The sequence below is a fragment of the Bos indicus x Bos taurus genome, chromosome 8 (genome assembly GCF_003369695.1).
Source record: "Bos indicus x Bos taurus breed Angus x Brahman F1 hybrid chromosome 8, Bos_hybrid_MaternalHap_v2.0, whole genome shotgun sequence".
Taxonomy (NCBI): domain Eukaryota; kingdom Metazoa; phylum Chordata; class Mammalia; order Artiodactyla; family Bovidae; genus Bos; species Bos indicus x Bos taurus.
In genome coordinates, this window is record NC_040083.1 from 22,846,010 (window position 1) to 22,865,668 (window position 19,659).

A 19,659-nucleotide genomic window follows, 5' to 3' on the forward strand; every position below is an offset into this window, starting at 1 on the left:
TGCCCTTCAAAACTATTAACAGTGACCCTTTAGCATTTGCAGGGGATATTAGGGCTTTTGTCATCTTCAATTTATTTTGTTGGTTTCCCAGTATCATGTTCATTTGAACCCTTCACTCTTTTTAATGGGCTTGTTCAGATAAATCATTATAAAGCTCCTTTGTATTTGGTACATTGGGAATAGTTCAATGCTCCAGATTGATATTTCTCTCCAGTTGTATAAATGCTGTGATCCAAATAGGGTTAATGAGACCCTGAGTTAATATTTTAAAGAGCTTAAAATGTCAAGTCTATTAGCAGCAAACAAAATTCAGTTACTACTTTTTAATATTATGATTACTATTACCCAGATTAATATAATGATCTTTGGAATTATCTGATTCCCTTTTATTTAATTTTAGTTTTCGTAAAGCATCTTCTCATTGTTGAGAGATTTATCACTTAGACAGATGCTCAGGAAGGTTGGTCTCCACAATCCTGCCAGAGAGCATTAGTTTTCTAGCAACTGGGATTCCTTGTGAGCTGATGGGTGTGACTTCTTCCTTCTCTCCTAAAACTGATCTTACATGGATTAAATGAAAGAAAAATGAGGTAACTAATCCTGCAAAGCAAAGGGCAGTCAACTGACCCAGAACTTTTCCTTCATTGAGTTTCTGGCAGACGCAGCTGTGTCCCAGCCTTTCTGTTGTTCACACTGGCCTCATCCTTCCCCTCTGCCTCAGCGTGTCCCCAGCTGTGCTGCACTGAAGTTTGCTAACTCAGAAAACGTCATCGTGTCAGGGGAAAGCCACTTCCCTTTTTTCATATTCATGACGTTCAGATTTACATTTGTTTTCTTTTTGTCTACATTTGTTTTCTCATCTCGAATTTTACTTTCTAGGAAAGTTGCAAAGAAAAACAAATCTGAAGTTTTGAAAATGATAGAGATACAGCCCCTCTGGCTTTCTTTACTTCCTTTTATTGTTCTCACCTCATCATGAATTAGGACTAGAGCAGGAGCAGTGAGACCAATCTTGTCCAGTGTGTCAATATAAATTAAAACAACTTCAACTGAAGAATCACGCACAAGCAAAGAAAGAAGGCTATTTCCCCCTGACTGAGTAGTGTGAGTCTCACTGCCCTGCATTCTCAGGGGAAGACAGAGACAGAGGAACAAAGCCCAGTGGAATCAACTGACTGAATGAACAACTGAAGCTCACTAGGTTCTGTGACATGAACTTCTGATGAGAGACAGCAACACCGCTGAATCTCATTCCGCCAACTCAGAAACTCTGAACATCACACGTGTTCAAAACATTAAAAGAGTAGAATGATAAAATCTATATTTGGTAAAATAAAAATTATCTATTAAAGGTAAAATAATTGCAGTTGGATAATTCCTCTACTTGCACAAACACACTTTAGCTCTCAGCGCCTTAGCACTATTGACACTTAGGACGCCTGGAGACATGGGTCAGGAGAAGAGGGGTCACCACTGGGAACTTGGGAGTCCAGCAGGTGCGGAAGGGACTCTGTCACTCTAGAGGACAGGGGGTGGCTCCATGTGATCTCTCCCTGTGAGTGAGGTGCTGCTGGGGAAATACAATTATTCTGGAATTAGAGTCTCCTCACCCATGTTCCCCAAGAAGAACCAGGATTCTGGTGGGGATATTGGCCCAGTCTGTGGAGGAAAATAGGTGTCCAGGATGAAAATGGTGGAAAGAAAGGGCGATGTCTGTAATAGTCCTGACTTGATGGTTCCCTAAAACACAACTACAGGGCCTGAAGGAATATGTTCCAAAAGGAGGAGAAACGTGGGAAGAGCTCATGAACTTGTTATAATCAGACTCTTTTCTAAATCAAACACTAAAGATAATCCATCTTTTGTTTCAAAGACCGTATTTGCCAGAGTAATCTGGTAAATCGCTTATAAATACAGAAACCACAGGGCTGAGGGAGCCTGGTTTCCTATGTAAAGTAAGAGGGGAAAATGGAGGCTAAGATCAGGGCTACAGATGAGTTCATGGACAAGAACAGAGCAACATTTATGCATGAGAGACAAAAAGCAATAATGTGTGTAATTACAAACATACATCACTCCTGAGTTAAGAAAAAGACCTTTCTCATTTGATTGATAAATATCCATTTGGATGGGCACATAGGAAGTTATTGGGAAATACACAAAATTAATAGTTTAGATTTATGACATTTTATTTGATCATATTGTAAATACATAAAGGAAAATCAAAAAAGGAAGTAAAAGTGTATAGAAATGATTAGAAAATGAAAACTATCATGTTCCCTATTTAATGACCTCGCTTAGAAAGCATGGCATCAGAGAACCTACCTCAAGGTTCCACCAGACGCCGTCTCAGCCAGACCAGCAGCAGCCTCATCTTCCCCATGGCCTGTGTGCTCTCTCTACTGATGGCCCTGGTGCTGGTCAGCTATGGCCCGGGAGGATCCCTGGGCTGTGACCTGTCTCAGAACCACATGCTGGTTGGCAGGAAGAACCTTAGGCTGCTGGGCCAAATGAGGAGACTGTCCTCTCGCTTCTGTCTGCAAGACAGAAAAGACTTCACTTTCCCCCAGGAGATGGTGGAGGGCAGCCAGCTCCAGGAGGCCCAGGCCATCTCTGTGCTCCACGAGATGCTCCAGCAGACCTTCAACCTCTTCCACACAGAGCGCTCCTCTGCTGCCTGGGACACCACCCTCCTGGAGCAGCTCCACACTGGACTCCATCAGCAGCTGGATGACCTGGACGCCTGCCTGGGGCAGGTGATGGGAGAGGAAGACTCTGCCCTGGGAAGGATGGGCCCCACACTGGCCATGAAGAGGTACTTCCAGGGCATCCATGTCTACCTGAAAGAGAAGGAATACAGTGACTGCGCCTGGGAAATCGTCAGACTGGAAATCATGAGAGCCTTGTCTTCATCAACCAGCTTGCAAGAAAGGTTAAGAATGATGGATGGAGACCTGAACTCACCTTGAGATGACTCTCACTGACTAAGATGCCACATCACCCTTGTATGCTCACCTGTAGTCATTTCAGAAGACTGATTTCTGCTTTAATCACAAAATTTATTAAATTAATTCAACCAGTACTTTGTCGGTAGTAGGAAGTAAATGTATTCAATTTAGGGGGATTCAGTCCTAAGCAATGACTGCATTGATGTTATTTATTATTTGTTTGCTTATTTATTTAGTTATATTTATTCTTTTATCTCATCATATTTATTTTCTCATATAAAAGATTTTTTTACACTGTATTAAAATTTAGAAAATACATTTACATTTCCAGTTCATTAAATTTGTAATTTCTTTTATTTATTAAATCTTTATGAAGATGAATTTCCTGAGTTTTTATTGTTTTTATTTAGTTTGTAAGTCAAGTCCAACTCTTTTGTACCCCATAGATTGTAGCTTGCCAGGCTTCCCTTGTCCATGGGATTTCCCAGGCAAGAATACTGGTGTGGGTTGCCATTCCCTTCTCCAGAGGATCTTCCCAACCCATGGATCCAACACTCATCTCCCGCATGGACAGGTGCTTTCTTCACCCACTGAGCCACAAGGGAAGCCCATTTTCTACAGAGGCTCATGGAAATATTTGTAATCCAATCTCTTGCAGGGCCTATAACTCTCAGGGGTCTTATCTATCACATATCTCAAATTTATGGTGAGGACTAATTCAGCAATCTCTATAAATCTATATGGTCAGTTAAATATGATTATTTAATTATTATTAGAATTATTAATTTTGTCAATCACATTAGACTCTCAGAAATAATTACCAGTTGATAGTTTTATTTTGCTAATTATATGAACTCATCAGGATTATGTGTAAATTTGTAAACTGCTCAATTTATCTAGAAATTTGGAGATAGACAATAAACTAATGAAAATATAAAGTACTGTAACAGTGAGGTATAGACAACAAAGGCACAATGCATGTTAGTAAAACAGGAAAATAAGTGATGGTTCAATACATGCAGTTTGCACAGATGTTTATGGTGTTTAGGGAGGTGGGGCTTGGAATCTGACATATTAGGTTTTGAAACCTGGATTTGCCATTTTCTTATTACATTATTTCACTCAAATAAAGTCTTACCAGGTGGCTCTTGGAAATGAGAATATTTACAACTCAGTTTCAACTATGTTGGAAGGATTAAGTGTCCCTTTTAAGGGCTAAGGAATTTGTAGTTCCTGACAACATCATTTTTTTATAAAGACTGATCTGTGGAATTTTTCTGGTAGGTCCTTGGTAATTATGTTCACAGTAGCGTTGTAACATTTAGTTAGTAATCAATTCAGAACTAATGTGCCACAAAAAGTGATGGCAACATCAAGGAATGTGTTTTTTTATCCTCAAATAAATATCAAGAATGAAATATATTCTAATGAATCATTGCCATAAACACAACACGTCGGTATCTTCTTACCATGTTACGGACTTAATGCGTGTGTGTACCCAAAATTCGTATAATGAAAGGTACCCCCACCATGTGACCATAACAGAAGATGGGATATTACAGAGATCATTAGGTTTAGATGAGGTTCAGTTCAGTTCAGTTCAGTTGTGTCCAACTCTTTGTGACCCTATGGACTATAGCATGCCAGGCTTCCCTATCCTGCACCAACTCCCGGAGCTTACTTAAACTCATGTCCATTGACTAGGTGATGCCATGCAACCATCTCATCCTCTGTCGTCCCCTTCTACTCTACCTTCAATCTTTCCCAGCATCAGGGTCTTTTCAAATGAGTCAGTTCTTCACATCAGGTGGCCAAAGCATTGGAGTTTCAGCTTCAACATCAGTCCCTCCAATGAATATTCAGGACTGATTTCCTTTAGGATAGACTGGCTGGATCTCCTTGCAGTCCAAGGGACTCTCAAGAGTCTTCTCCAACAACACAGTTCAAAAGCATCAATTCTTCCATGCTCAGCTTTCTTTATAGTCCAACTTTCATATCCATACGTGACAATTGGAAAAACCATAGCCTTGACTAGATGGACCTTTGTTGGCAAAGTAATGTCTCTGCTTTTGAATATGCTATCTAGGTTGGTGATAGGTTTTCTTCCAAGGAGCAAGCATCTTTTAATATCATGGCTGCAATCACCATCTGCAGTGATTTTGGAGCCCAGAAAAATAAAGCCTCTCACTCTTTCCATTGTTTCCCTACCTATTTGCTATGAAGTAATGGGACCGGATGCCATGATCTTAGTTTTCTGAATGTTGAGGTTTAAGCCAACTTTTTCACTCTCCTGTTTCACTTTCATAAAGAGGCTCTTTAGTTCTTCTTTGCTTTCTCTCATAAGAGTGTCAGAGGTTATTGCGTATCTGAGGTTACGGATATTTCTCCTGACAATCTTGATTCTAACTTGTGTTTCATACAGTCCAGTATTTCTCATGATGTACTTTGCATATAAGTTAAACAAGCAGGGTGACAATATACAGCCTTGACATACTTCTTTTCCTATTTGGAACCAGTCTGTTGTTTCATGTTGTTCTAACTATTGCTTCTCGACCTGCATACAGATTTCTCAGGAGGCAGATCAGGGGGTCTGCTATTCCCATCTTTTGAAGAATTTTCCACAATTTGTTGTGGTCTACACAGTCAAAGGCTTTAGCATAGTCAATAAAGCAGAAGTAGATGTTTTTTCTGGAACTCTCTCGCTTTTTTGATGATCCAACGGATTTTGGCCATTTGATTTCTGGTTCCTCTGCCTTTCCTAAAACCAGCTTGAACATCTGGAAGTTCATGGTTCATGTACTGTTGAAGCCTGGCTTGGAGAATTTTGAGCATTACTTTGCTAGCGCGTGAGATGAATGCAATTGTGTGGTAGTTTGAACATTCTTTGGCATTGCCTTTCTTTGGGATTGGAATGAAAACTGACCTTTTCCAGTCCTGTGGCTACTGCTGAGTTTTCCCAATTTGCTAGCATATTGAGTGTAGCACTTTCACAGCATCATTTTTTAGGATTTGAAATAGCTCAACTGCAATTTCATCATCTCCACTAGCTTTGTTCATAGTGATGTTTCCTAAGGCCCACTTGACTTCACATTCCAGGATGTCTGGCTCTAGGTGAGTGATCACACCATCGTGGTTATCTGGGTCATGAAGATCTTTTTTGTACAGTTCTTCTGTGTATTCTTGCCACCTCTTATTATCTTCTGCTTCTGTTAGGTCCTTACCATTTCTGTTCTTAATTGTGCCCATCTTTGCATGAAATGTTCCCTTGGTATCTCTACTTTTCTTGAAGAGATCTCTAGTCTTTCCCATTCTATTGCTTTCCTCTGTTTCTTTGCATTGATCACCGAGAAAGGCTTTCTTATCTCTTCTTGCTATTCTTTGGAACTGCATTCAGATGGGTATATCTTTCCTTGTCCCCTTTGCCTTTCACTTCTCTTCTTTTAATAGCTATTTGTAAGGCCTCCTCAGTCAACCATTTTGCCTTTTTGCATTTCTTTTTCTTGGGGATGTTGTTGATCACTGCCTCCTGTACAAGGTCACAAACCTCCATCCATAGTTCTTCAGGCACTCTGTCTATCAGATCTAATCCCTTGAATCTATTTCTCACTTCTACTGTATAATCATAAGGGATTTGATTTAGGTCATACATGAATGGTCTAGTGTTTTTCCCTACTTTCTTCAATTTAAGTCTAAATTTGGCAATAAGGAGTTCATGATCTGAGCTACAGTCAGCTCCCAGTTTTGTTTTTGCTGTCTGTATAGAGCTTCTCCATCTTTGGTTGCAAAAAATGTAATCAATCTGATTTCAGTATTGACCATTTGGTGATGTCCATGTGTAGAGTCTTCTGGGTTTTTAGAAGAGTGTGTTTGCTATGACCAGTGAGTTCTCTTGGCAAAACTCTATTAGCCTTTACCCTGCTTCATTTTGGACTCCAAGGCCAAATTTGCCTATTATTCCAGGTGTTTCATGACTTCCTACTTTTGCATTCCAGTCCTATATAATGAAAAGGACATCTTTTGGGGGTGTTAGTTCTAGAAGGTCTTGTAGGTCTTCAAAGAACCATTCAACTTCAGCTTCTTCAGCATTACTGGTTGGGGCATAGACTTGGATTACTGTGATATTGAATGGTTTTCCTTGGAAATGAACAGAGGTCATTCTGTCATTTTGGGGATTGCATCCAAGTACTGCATCTCAGACTCTTTTGTTGACTATGATGGCTATTCCATTTCTTCTAAGGGATTCTTGCTCACAATAGTAGATATAATGGTCATCTGAGTCAAATGCATCCATTCCAGTCCTTTTTAGTTCACTGATTCCTAAAATGTCGATCTCCCCTCTTGCCATCTCGTTTGAACACTTCTAATTTGCTCATCCACTTCCAATAGATGACGTTATGAGGAGGGATTCCTTAAGCATGGGATTATTGTCTTTATGAGACTCACAAGACACTTTGCTTCCTCTTTCCTCTCCACCATAGGAGGACAGAGAGAAGCTGGCAGTTTGCAACCCAAAAGAGAGTTCTCACCAGAACTCAACCCTGCTGGTACCCTGATCTCACACTTCAGCCCCCACCATTCTGACAAATAAACTTCTATCACTGATGAGCCACCCAGGCTTTGGGACCTTGTTAGAGCAGCCTGAATTAAGACACAGGGCATGGCATTTTTAGCTCCTGCAATACACTAGTTGAAGTCGTACATAAATATTTCATGTTCAAAGCACACATGACAGAGAAGAAATTGTCATGTGTAATTATTCTCAACCTCCTTCTTAACAAAAAGGACTGGTAATCTGTGCTCACAAATAAAGATCATAGAGTCTGGATCAAACAGAGAGGAATGATGGCCCATCTTAAGGACATTAAAAGTATTTTGAGAGAAAAGAAACACCAAGAAATACAAGGCAACAGGAAAGAATGCTCTGCCTTCAGGTTCTTCCTAGGGGATAATGGGAAAAAATACTCAAAATAATTTTCTAAATTTTAATTTTTTTAATTTAATTTTTTCAAGGCATTTAATCTTTTAGCCAATTGTTCCCTATCCATGGCTTGGTCCAAATATTTGCATCAACCAATCTTTTAATCAGTAACAAGTCAGAGAGGGGGAATGAAATTAACCAATTTGCTTAACTTCATGTTATCGGCAGTCAATTTCAGCATCTTGACAATTAAAATATTTTCCCTTAATTCCTGAGTTTTCCTGCCAACTTGTTCAAGAAGAAATCTTTTAGTTCCATGTTCTAAATTACTTTTCTTTTCTTATTATCTGTGATAGGCCAAGAAGAAGATTTTTTAAAATGTAGTCTGCGCAGGGATAAATATTCTTAAAACAGGAAATCACAGCTCCCCTCCTTGGCCCTGGTGGTGGCCACCCTCTGACTCACCCCCAGGGCATCCCAGACACCTTCCAGAGGTCCCATTACCACTGCCAGGTTCCCCTGTCTCTGAGCTGTCACTGGATCACACCAGAAAGGATCCAGATCTGTAAAATCAACTCCAACTCGCTGACTCCCCACCTGAAACCCCTCAGTAAGTGGAATCCTTCCTGGAAAATAAAGCACAAAACTCTAGGGAAGGCTCAGAAAATGCAAGGTTCCATGCTTCCAACCAGAGAACACTGTCGCTGGCATGGCTATGACAAGACTCCCTGTGAAAAAGAAAGGTTTTTCCCGTGACAGTAAGTCAGTATCAAGAGGCTCACTGAGGATGCTATGCCCTGGTTGTCTGCAGAACCCAGAACTGCAAACTCTCCCAAGTGGGGCATTTCCCAAAGGAACCCAAGAAAAAGACCTCCCTCTTGCAGCTGCCTGGAGAAGCTTACCATTCAGGGTTCAATGGAAGGAAATTTTACTGTTATTTTTGAGCCACTAAATCCTGTCCTACTCTTTGCGACCCCATGGACTGCAGCACACCAGGATTCCCTGTCCTTCACTATCTCCTGGAGTTTGCTCAAATTCATTGCCATTGAGTTGGTAATGCCATCAAACCCTCATCCTCTGTCGCCCCCTTCTCCTCCTGCCCTCAATCTTCCCCAGCATCAGGGTCTTTTCCATTGAGTTGGCTCTGTACATCAGATGGCCAAAGTATAGGGCTTCCCTGGTAGCTCAGATGGTAAAGAATGTACTTGCAATGCAGGAGACCCAAGTTTGATCCCTGGGTCAGGAAGACCCCTGGAGAAGGGAATGGCAACCTACTCCAGTATTCTTGCCTGGAGAATTCCATGGACAGAAGAGCAACTGGCTGGCTAGAGTCCATGTGGTCGCAAAGATCAAGACACGACTGAGCAACTAACACTTATTTATTGGAGTTTCAGCTTCAGCGTCAGTCCTTCCAAAAATATTCAGGTTTGATTTCGTGACTGGTTTCATCTACTTGTTGACCAAAGGACCCTTAAGAGTCTTCTAAGGCAACACAATTTGAAAGTAAAATTCTACTGCGCTCAGCTTTCTTTGTGGTCCAACTCTCCCAAGATCATTGGAAATACCATAGCTTTGACTATACAGACCTTTGTCATCAAAGTGATGCCTATGCTTTTTAATATGCTGTCTAGTTCTGTCATAGCTTTTCTTCCAAGGAGCAACTGTCTTTTAATTTTGTAGCTGAAGTCACTGCCCACAGTGATTTTGGAGACAAAGAAAAGAAAATTTGTCATTTTCCACTTTTTCCCCATCTATTCGCCATAGGTGTCATAAGCTTAGGTTTTTAAATGTTGAGTGTTATCCCAGTCTTTCAGTCTCCTGTTTCACCTCATCATAAGGCTCTTTAGTTCCTCTTCACTTTCTTCCATTGGAGTGATATCATGGTATTTTATTACTTATCCCTATCAAAGTTGTCAAGAATACGCATAAAAGCATGTCAAGAGCTAAACAGAAAGAAATGTTGATAAAATAGAGATGAATATTGAGTAGCCAGGGAATTAAAAATTGGTTTCTGATTTGAAGGAAAGTTAAAAGTACCTCAAAATAAATAATAAGAAAATAATTTAAGATTTTCAATGATTTTGAGTTTTGAAAGATTTTTAAGTCTATCTATACTGTGGTATTATTATACATTTTTAAATGAATTTCATATGAATATGTAATTTGGTACATTACTATTTATATAAGTAAGTATCCTCCATTAAAAGTCATTCTTCAAACTCATTCATCAAGTTAAATAAAATTCAACAGCTTTTACATTTAATGTACACCTTTCATTTTATGGCATTGTTAACCCTAGGGTGAATACAACAAGGAAGCTTTGCACTTTCTTTTTCTATGTATAAAGATATGCATGGAGTACAAAGATGGATCCACAGCATAATCGTGTTGTTAAAATTTCATGGTCGGGGTAATAGGAAAAAAATATCTCAGAAGACTCTGTCAATAGGGGAAGGGGGGGGCAATAATGAAAACAACGTTTGTGAAATGCTGTCCTAACCCATTTGAAGAGTGCAAAATGAAAAGCAAAAACAAAAGTAGAAAGCAAAAGGGAACTTTCAGAAAATGGAAAGCATGGGCTCCTATTTAAGACACAGACCTGAAGGAAGGTCTTCAGAGAACCTAGAAAGCAGGTTCACAGAGTCACCCACCTCCCCAGGCCAGAAGTATCTGCAAGGTCCCCGATGGCCCCAGCCTGGTCCTTCCTCCTGTCCCTGCTGCTGCTCAGCTGCAATGCCATCTGCTCTCTGGGCTGCCACCTGCCTCACTCCTACAGCCTGCCCAACAGGAGGGTCCTGATGCTCCTGCGACAACTGAGGAGGGTCTCCCCTTCCTCCTGCCTGCAGGACAGAAATGACTTCGCATTCCCACAGGATGCGCTGGGTAGCAGCCAGTTGCAAAAGGCTCAAGCCATCTCTGTGCTCCACGAGGTGACCCAGCACACGTTCCAGCTCTTCAGCACAGAGGGCTCGGCTGCCACGTGGGATGAGAGCCTCCTGGACAAGCTCCACGCTGCACTGGATCAGCAGCTCACTGACCTGCAAGCCTGTCTGAGGCAGGAGGAGGGGCTGCGAGGGGCTCCCCTGCTCAAGGAGGATTCCAGCCTGGCTGTGAGGAAATACTTCCACAGACTCACTCTCTATCTGCGAGAGAAGAGACACAACCCTTGTGCCTGGGAGGTTGTCAGAGCAGAAGTCATGAGAGCCTTCTCTTCCTCAACAAACTTGCAGGAGAGATTCAGGAGAAAGGACTGACACACACCTGGTTCAACACGGAAATGACTGTCATGGACCAACAGACCACACTTCCTCCTGTGCTGCCATGTCAAGGACTCTCATTTCTGCTGTCATCCTGCCCTGAATTGATTCAATTTGTCAAAGGTTTTCAGGAATATTAAAGGATATCATGTTTTACTCTACAGGAACTACTCCCTCACAGATACTAAAGCTGATCTATCTACTTATTTATCTACATGGACATTTATCTACTTTAATATTTATTTATTTATTTATATTTACTTAAATTATTTTGTTTATATAATATTATGTATGTATACTTAAGGGAAAATACATATTTTGTATTTAGTCAGCTTATAATTTTTATTATTCATTAAATTATTACTATTAAAAAACATCCTTTGCTTTTTTCTTTAAAAAAGCAACACCGAGGTGAATGCACAACTTGATTAAAGAATTTATTTTACAAGTCCTTGACCCATTTTTTTGATATGCAGATTAGAGTGAAAAATACACTTCATTTAGCCAGGTTGTGTGTTGCCCTCAAGACCTAGATATAAACATAACTAATTCAATCATTTTTGTAACTTTGATTTTTTTTAAAAGGAAATTATATCAAATCAATAATCAGTTAATTCATATTAAAATGTTAACTATTTTTAAAATAGTACTAATTAGTAGTAGAAATGAGTATCAGTTAGGTTGAATTCTACAATAAAAGGGAGAAAATTAGAATACTGCCAGTAGAATATGGACCAAGCTGTGAGAGGATATAAATGTTAAGTACTATAGGGGTAATTAGTGAAATGTTGAATCACGCAAAGACGCCGGGATTCTTGGCCCTCGGAGGAGAAGAATTCAATCTGGGGCCAGAGATGAGGCTTGATCGCTCAGAGCTTTTGTGTAATAAAGTTTTATTAAAGTATAAAGGAGATAGAGAAAGCTTCTGACATAGGCATCAGAAGAGGGCAGAAAGAGTACCCCCCTGCTAGTCTTCAGCAGGATGTTATATAGTCACTAGCAGTCTGTTAATGAAAGAAAGGTATGTCTTAAAACTCAGAATGGCACCAGGCCCCTCACCCATAAGATGCATTTTGGGATAATCTTGGCACCAAATGGTTCATCCTGGGCCATAAAATGATTAACTTGAATATTGAAGAAGGGCAGATCACCATATAAATAGTTTCATTTACATAGATTAGGGGAACAATATCTGAGTATAACATACTGGTTTGTCAAGTAGGTTCTGAGCCAAGAGGCAGAACCAACTTGAAGACAGAGTTTGGGGTAAATGTATAGTATATTAGCATAGCTTAAGACAAACATTTCCATAAGAAAAAGGCATTGGTTATCTCTAAGTTTGAGAATAGTTAACTTCAGGTGAAACCAGATGTCATTATGGCAACACAGTATTTTAAGAGAAACCTCCTTTTAAATTTGTATAGAGAAGGAAAAAATATCGCTAGTTTGTTTCCTCCTGCCGCTTAAGAGAGAGAAAAATGTCTGACATGTGCAGGCTATTTCCTCCCTTTGGAGACCCCTGACCTTCCTGCCTGTTACCCTCTCATTAGTAAATATATCAGTGCAAATGTCCATTGGATATTGGAGTTGGAAATTTACAAGCAATTCCATTAAACATAAAGCATGGAACAGAAAAACTGATCAAATGGGAAAAGAGTATAAAATGAGAAAAGGACTTAAAATTGAGTCCTATGACCTCAACCTTAAAAGGGAGGGAGTACCACAAAGGATTCTTGGCAACTGAAAAAATACTGGCAACCTGACTGCCGGGACTTCAGTTTTTTGGGTGGGCTTACTGAGGATTCTAGCCAAGAGGACAGACTCTACTCAGCTCTGAGGAACTGCTTCAAGGTTTTAGAGGGGGTCAGTATATAAATGTGATTATGCTAAAGGGGTTACATGCCATCACTTGGTAGGTGGCTGAGAGTCAGTAGGAACAGATAAATCCATGAATGATTTTAGTGCTCTTCTACCTATGAGGAGTTGCAAAAACTGGGTTCATAACTTTTTCTCAGGAAAATTGTCTAACTCTCTGCTGGTCTGTTGTGTTAGTTTCCCAGAGCACAGAGTGCCTCTTTCCAATCTCCATCCTGAACTTCTATCAGAGCCTGCTGGAGGCCAGGAAACACAATGGGTAGTGACTTCATTCCCACTTGTTTACTTGTTGGGAACAAGATGCCAAGTGACATTTTAGCTGTCATCTCAAAGGGGAAAAGTCAGAGTTCATGTGGCTAGAAATTGATACTCTCCCTTCGTTCTTAAACTCACGAGAAAAGTCCAGAATTTAAAATACAAAGATCCCAGGGCTCAGCTCTTATAGGGCTAATAAAGTTATTTTACTATATCTCATTGAAGAAATCACTCATAAAATCTTAGATTTACCACCTCATGGCTTGCGGGACCTAATTTTTCATACCAGGGACTGAATCCAGGTCACAGTGAGAAGGGCCAGATCCTGACCTGTAGGAAAGTCCCTCATTTATTTTTATTTTTCAATTAGCAGAAACATCTGTTCCCCTCTAACTACTTAATAGCAATTTTGTCTATTTTGATTAGACCTTAAAGAGATTTCTCTAGACTTAAGACCACCTCCCTTATTGCCCTACAAAGCCATTTAGCATTTGCAAGGGATTTAAGGGCTTTTGTCATCTCATTCTCCTCCTCCAATTTATTTTGTTGGTTTCCCAGTATCATGTTCATTTGAACCCTTCACTCTTTTTAATGGGCTTGTTCAGACAAATCATTGTAAAGCTCCTTAGGTGTACCTTTGTATTTGGTACATTGGGAATAGTTCAGTGCTCCAGATTGATATTTCTCTCCAGTTGTATAAATGCTGTGATCCAAATAGGGTTAATGAGAGAACTGAGTTAATATTTTAAAGAGCTTAAAATGGAAAGTCCATTAGTAGCAAACAAAATCCAGTTATTACTTTTCAATATTATGATTACTATTACCCAGATTAACAAAAGGATCTTTGGAATTATCTGATTCCCTTTTATTTAATTCTAGCTTTCACAAAGCATCTTCTCATTGTTGAGTGGATTTATCACGAGGACAGATGCTCAGCAAGGCTGGTCTCCACGATTCTGCCACAGAGAGTTAGTGTTATACCAACTGAGGTTCCGCTTATCAGTTTCATATGAGCTGATGGGTGTGACTTCTTCCTTCTCTCCTAAAACTGATCTTACATGGATTAAATGAAAGAAAAATGAGGTAACTAATCCTGCAAAGCAAAGGGCAGTCAACTGACCCAGAACTTTTCCTTCATTGAGTTTCTGGCAGACGCAGCTGTGTCCCAGCCTTTCTGTTGTTCACACTGGCCTCATCCTTCCCCTCTGCCTCAGCGTGTCCCCAGCTGTGCTGCACTGAAGTTTGCTAACTCAGAAAACGTCATCGTGTCAGGGGAAAGCCACTTCCCTTTTTTCATATTCATGACGTTCAGATTTACATTTGTTTTCTTTTTGTCTACATTTGTTTTCTCATCTCGAATTTTACTTTCTAGGAAAGTTGCAAAGAAAAACAAAAAAATCTAAAGTCTTGAAAATGATAGAGATACAGCCCCTCTGGCTTTCTTTACTTCCTTTTATTGTTCTCACCTCATCATGAATTAGGACTAGAGCAGGAGCAGTGAGACTAATCTTGTCCAGTATGTCAATATAAATTAAAACAACTTCAACTGAAGAATCACGCACAAGCAAAGAAAGAAGGCTATTTCCCCCCGACTGAGTAGTGTGAGTCTCACTGCCCTGCATTCTCAGAGGAAGACAGAGACAGAGGTACAAAGCCCAGTGGAATCAATTGACTGAATGAACAACTGAAGCTCATGAGGTTCTGTGACATGAACTTCTGATGAGAGACAGCAACACCGCTGAATCTCATTCCGCCAACCCAGAAACTCTGAACATCACACGTGTTCAAAAAATTAAGAGAGTTGAATGATAAATCTATACTATACAGATAAATCTATACTATAAATAAAAATTATCTCTCTACTAAAGGTAAAACAATTGTAGTTGGATAATTCCTCTCTCTACTTGCACAAACACACCTTACTCTCAGCATGTGAGCAATACTGACACTTAGGACACTTGGGGATATGGGTCAGGAGAAGAGGGATCACCACTGGGAACTCGGGTCCTTCACACAAACATTCCAGAGGAGAAGGTGGGGGTTTAGGAAGACAATCTATTTTCCCAACAAGTAAACAAGCCCTCCACAGAAAGATTTTTCACGTTCTCAGGCTGTGGTGAGCCTGTCTGCAGGGAGGGAACCCAGCAGGTGAGCAAGGGGACTCAGTCACTCCAAAGGACAGGGGGTGGCTCCATGTGATCTCTCCCATGTGAGTGATGTACACCTGGGGAAATACAATTATCCTGGAATTAGAGTCTCCTTACCATGTTCCCTGAGAAGAACCAGGATTCTGGTGGGGTACTGGCCCAGCCAGTGAAGGACAATACGTCTCCAGCATGAAAATGGTGGAAAGAAAGCGTGATGTCTGTAATAGTCCTGACTTCGTGGTTCCCTGAAGCACAACCACGTGGACCTGCAGGAATGTGTTCTAGAAGGAAGAGAAACATGGGAGGAGCTCATGGACTCACAATAATCAGAATCTTCTCTAAATCGAACACTGAAGATAAACCATCATTTATTTCAAAGAGCTTAATTACCAGAGTGAACTGGTAAATACTTTATAAACACAGAAACATAGAGATGAGGGAGCCTGGCTTCCTATGTAAAGTAAGAGGGAAAAGTGGAGCCTAAGATCAAGGCTACAGATGAGTTCATGAACAAGAGCAGAGCAACATTTATGCATAAGACACAAAAAGCAATAATGTGTGTAATTACAAATATACATCGCTCCTGAGTTAAGTAAAAGACCTTTCTCATTTGATTGATAAATATCCATTTGGATGGGTACATTTTAAGTTATTGGGAAATAGATAAAATTAATAGTTTAGACTGATGACAATTTCTTTGACCATATTCAGAATAAATACAGGAAAATCAAAAAAGGAACTAAAAGTGTATAGAAATGACTAGAAAATAAAAACTACCATGTTCCCTATTTAATGGCCTTGCTTAGAAAGAGTGGCATCAGAGAACCTACCTCAAGGTTCCTCCAGACGCCGTCCCAGCCAGCCCAGCAGCAGCCTCATCTTCCCCATGGCCTTCGTGCTCTCTCTACTGATGGCCCTGGTGCTGGTCAGCTACAGCCCGGGAGGATCCCTGGGCTGTGACCTGTCTCAGAACCACATGCTGGTTGGCAGGCAGAACCTCAGGCTCCTGGGCCAAATGAGGAGACTGTCCTCTCGCTTCTGTCTGCAGGACAGAAAAGACTTCGCTTTCCCCCAGGAGACGGTGGAGGGCAGCCAGCTCCAGGAGGCCCAGGCCATCTCTGTGCTCCATGAGATGCTCCAGCAGAGCTTCAACCTCTTCCACACAGAGCGCTCCTCTGCTGCCTGGGACACCACCCTGCTGGAGCAGCTCTGCACTGGACTCCATCAGCAGCTGGACGATCTGGATGCCTGCCTGGGGCAGGTGATGGAAGAGGAAGACTCTGCCCTGGGAAGGACGGGCCCCACACTGGCTGTGAAGGGGTACTTCCAGGGAATCCATGTCTACCTGCAAGAGAAGGAATACAGCGACTGCGCCTGGGAAATCGTCAGAGTGGAGATGATGAGAGCCCTCTCGTCATCAACCAGCTTGCAAGAAAGGTTAAGAAAGATGGGTGGAGATCTGAACTCACCTTGAAATGACTCTCACTGACTAAGATGTCACATCAGCCTTGCACATTCACCTGTGGTCATTTCAGAAGTTTCTGATTTCTGCTTTAGCCACAAAATTTACCGAATTACTTAAGCATATATTTTGTAGTATTAAGCAAGGATGTTAAAAACTTAGCTCTAGGGTCATCATTCCTTAAGTGATTATTTCCCTGATTTATTTATTGTTTATTTATATTTGTTCTTGTCATATTTATATTTTCATATAAGGATGTTTGCCTTCACATTGTATTAAGATTTAGGAAATATGTTCAGCTTTCCATTTCATTAACTATGATTTTTTATTTATTAAATTCTTATCAAACTCTTTTAGTTTTCTTTTTTTGTGTGTGAGATCAAATTTATTCTGCTCTCTTTTAGTGAATGGCATTTCCAAACATATTTTTACTGAATGATTGAATACACACAAAAATGAACTAATCCAGCAATGAGTATTTAAGTAGAAAATCCTGTGTTTTGAGCAAAGAAATCTCCACAGGTGACACTGCCTCACTGGAAACATATTTGTGCAGTGGTCTCTGTGTAGAAATCCAGACCCTTAGTCTGTTTATTCTTAACACCTAAATTCAATCTTCAGTATTCTAAACAAAAGTGAGTAATTGATGGTAACACTTATCTACTCATTCATTCATTCAGTTCATGTCACATGTATTAATTGAGTATCAAAGTGGCAGATTGTGGAATTGCCTTTAAGAAACACTGGTAAATAAATCTAATTCAGTACCTTCTACGTTGAAACTTTCAGTCTCATAGAGAACGATACATAAAAATAATGTATTTTTAAAAATTTTCAATTATATTAAAAAATACAAAAAGAAGTAATGGAAAACTGGGTTCTCACATCAGAAGATACTTACAGGTAATTTTTACAGGTAATTTTCAGGGAAAAAAGAGGGATACCTTTTCTATGGTACCTGGGAGGTATGTAATTGTAGAAGCCTGATTGGCTTTTGGCCAAGTGGGTCTACAATAAACAAACGCCACAGGTAAAAGTACTGATTTGAAATTCTTTATTGTGTGTCTCGGAGAGGGAAATGGCAACCCACTCCAGTGTTCTTGCCTAGAGAATCCCAGGGACAGAGGAGCCTGGTGGGCTGCCGTCTATGGGGTCACACAGTTGGACACAACTGAAGAGACTTAGCAGCAGCAGCAGCAGCATTGTGTGTCTGGTAATAAGGAAATGGGGATGGATGTGGTCGCTTATAAACAGAATAGACAATGAGAAGAGGCCCCTCAGTATTTAAGGGTCAGGCAGATGCGAGTCTGCAACAGGCACTGAGGTAGGGGGCAGTGCAGTGAGAAGGACACAAGGATGAACAGGGGAGAGACTATTGAAGGAAAGGAGTGTGTTTCAAAGACACGGTGGGACTTGCAGGGTGAGTGAGGACTGACCTGTCCCAGAGGACCTGAAACATACGCCACCAGTGACCGTAGCAGGATCTTGTTTATTAGAATTAATGGGGCAGAAACCAGATGCGAGTAAGTGAAGAAGGGGAATTAAGGGTACTGTGTACAGACAACGATTTTGCAAACTTGTTTGTGAAGCAGAGGAGAGAAATAGGTGGAACTTTGAGGAAAGTGTAGCTTACTATCTCTGTGCATATCTTGTTCTGTTTTTGCAATATGTTTTCTGAGAATTATTTTGAAGAATGTAGGAAATGACAGAAACATGATTATTTTAAATATTTTACTATTTTAAATCATTATTTGGCTAAAATAGCAATTTCTCATTTTTGTAAATAATATTACTTTGTGGTGGACTTGTCAGAGTGGAAAGACAGAGAAGTGCATGCAATGATGAACAATTCATTATTTCCCTCAAGAATCATTATGCTAAATTTGTGCCTTATTCAACTCATAGTTTTAGTTCAATCATCAACATATTGCTTTTGTGACTTGACATATGATAAGTTTTTTTAGTACTGTACAGAGGATAAATGTATTTTTTCAGTTTTCCTATTCTAAAATCCATATTAATAACATAAATAGACATCTGATGGGTATCAAGGTCATGTGTAATCGTGGCACTTCACACATAAAGTAAAGATGTCTGCCAAATATTAAAAGATATAGTATCAAGTGACAATGTACGTTGTGCTGAAATTTAAAGCATTTTGGCACAAAAAGATTATACATTTTCATGCAGTTTAATTTGGCAGGATGCTATTTTAAACCAAATGGTAAAAGTTAATAAAGCTCTACTAAAACCCTCCATAAACCCATCTAGAAATAAAACAGCTTGTTCAGGGAATTCCCTGGCGGTCCAGTAGCTTAGACTCCGAGCTCCCAGTGCAGGGGGCCCGGGTTTCATCCTCGTCAGGGAACTAGGTCCCACAAGCGAAACTAAAGATCACACTGCAAGGATGTTGGAAGACCGTGCATGCAGTAACTAAGACCCACCACAGCCAAATAAATAAATAAACAAAACAAAAACAAAACAGCTTACTCATAGGAGGACTACCATTTTGCTTACAACAAATGAAACACAGTGAGTTTGAAAGTATGTTGCACGCATGCTTCAGTTCAGTTCAGTTCAGTCGCTCAGTCGTGTCTGATTCTTTGTGACCCCATGAATTGCAGCACACCAGCCCTCCCTGTCCATCACCAACTCCCGGAGTTCACTCAAACTCACGTCCATCGAGTCGGTGATGCCACCCAGCCATCTCATCCTCTGTCATCCCCTTCTCCTCCTGCCCCCAATCCCTCCTAGCATCAGTCTTTAAAAGCAGTCAACTCTTCGCATGAGGTGGCCA

General features: G+C 40.4%; 3 protein-coding genes across 3 annotated transcripts; all 3 read left to right on the plus strand.

The window, feature by feature from the left end:
* The first annotated feature begins 2,348 nt into the window (after positions 1 to 2,348).
* LOC113897798 (interferon omega-1-like) lies at positions 2,349 to 2,969 on the plus strand. Its single transcript, XM_027550775.1, has one exon. The coding sequence runs from the start codon at positions 2,382 to 2,384 to the stop codon at positions 2,967 to 2,969; it is 588 nt and encodes a 195-aa protein (XP_027406576.1). The 5' UTR covers positions 2,349 to 2,381.
* A 7,581-nt stretch (positions 2,970 to 10,550) lies between these two features.
* Positions 10,551 to 11,210, plus strand: LOC113897799 (interferon alpha-H-like). Its single transcript, XM_027550776.1, has one exon. It carries the CDS (start codon positions 10,551 to 10,553, stop codon positions 11,118 to 11,120), a length of 570 nt encoding a protein of 189 aa, XP_027406577.1. The 3' UTR covers positions 11,121 to 11,210.
* Positions 11,211 to 16,232: 5,022 nt separating this feature from the next.
* Positions 16,233 to 16,874, plus strand: LOC113897800 (interferon omega-1-like). The gene has a single exon (XM_027550777.1). It carries the CDS (start codon positions 16,287 to 16,289, stop codon positions 16,872 to 16,874), a length of 588 nt encoding a protein of 195 aa, XP_027406578.1. The 5' UTR covers positions 16,233 to 16,286.
* Positions 16,875 to 19,659: the final 2,785 nt, after the last annotated feature.

Coding starts and splice junctions, on each gene's coding strand:
- LOC113897798 (XM_027550775.1), top strand. CDS start 2,382: ATGGCCTGTGTGCTCTCTCTACTGATGGCCCTGGTGCTGGTCAGCTAT.
- LOC113897799 (XM_027550776.1), top strand. CDS start 10,551: ATGGCCCCAGCCTGGTCCTTCCTCCTGTCCCTGCTGCTGCTCAGCTGC.
- LOC113897800 (XM_027550777.1), top strand. CDS start 16,287: ATGGCCTTCGTGCTCTCTCTACTGATGGCCCTGGTGCTGGTCAGCTAC.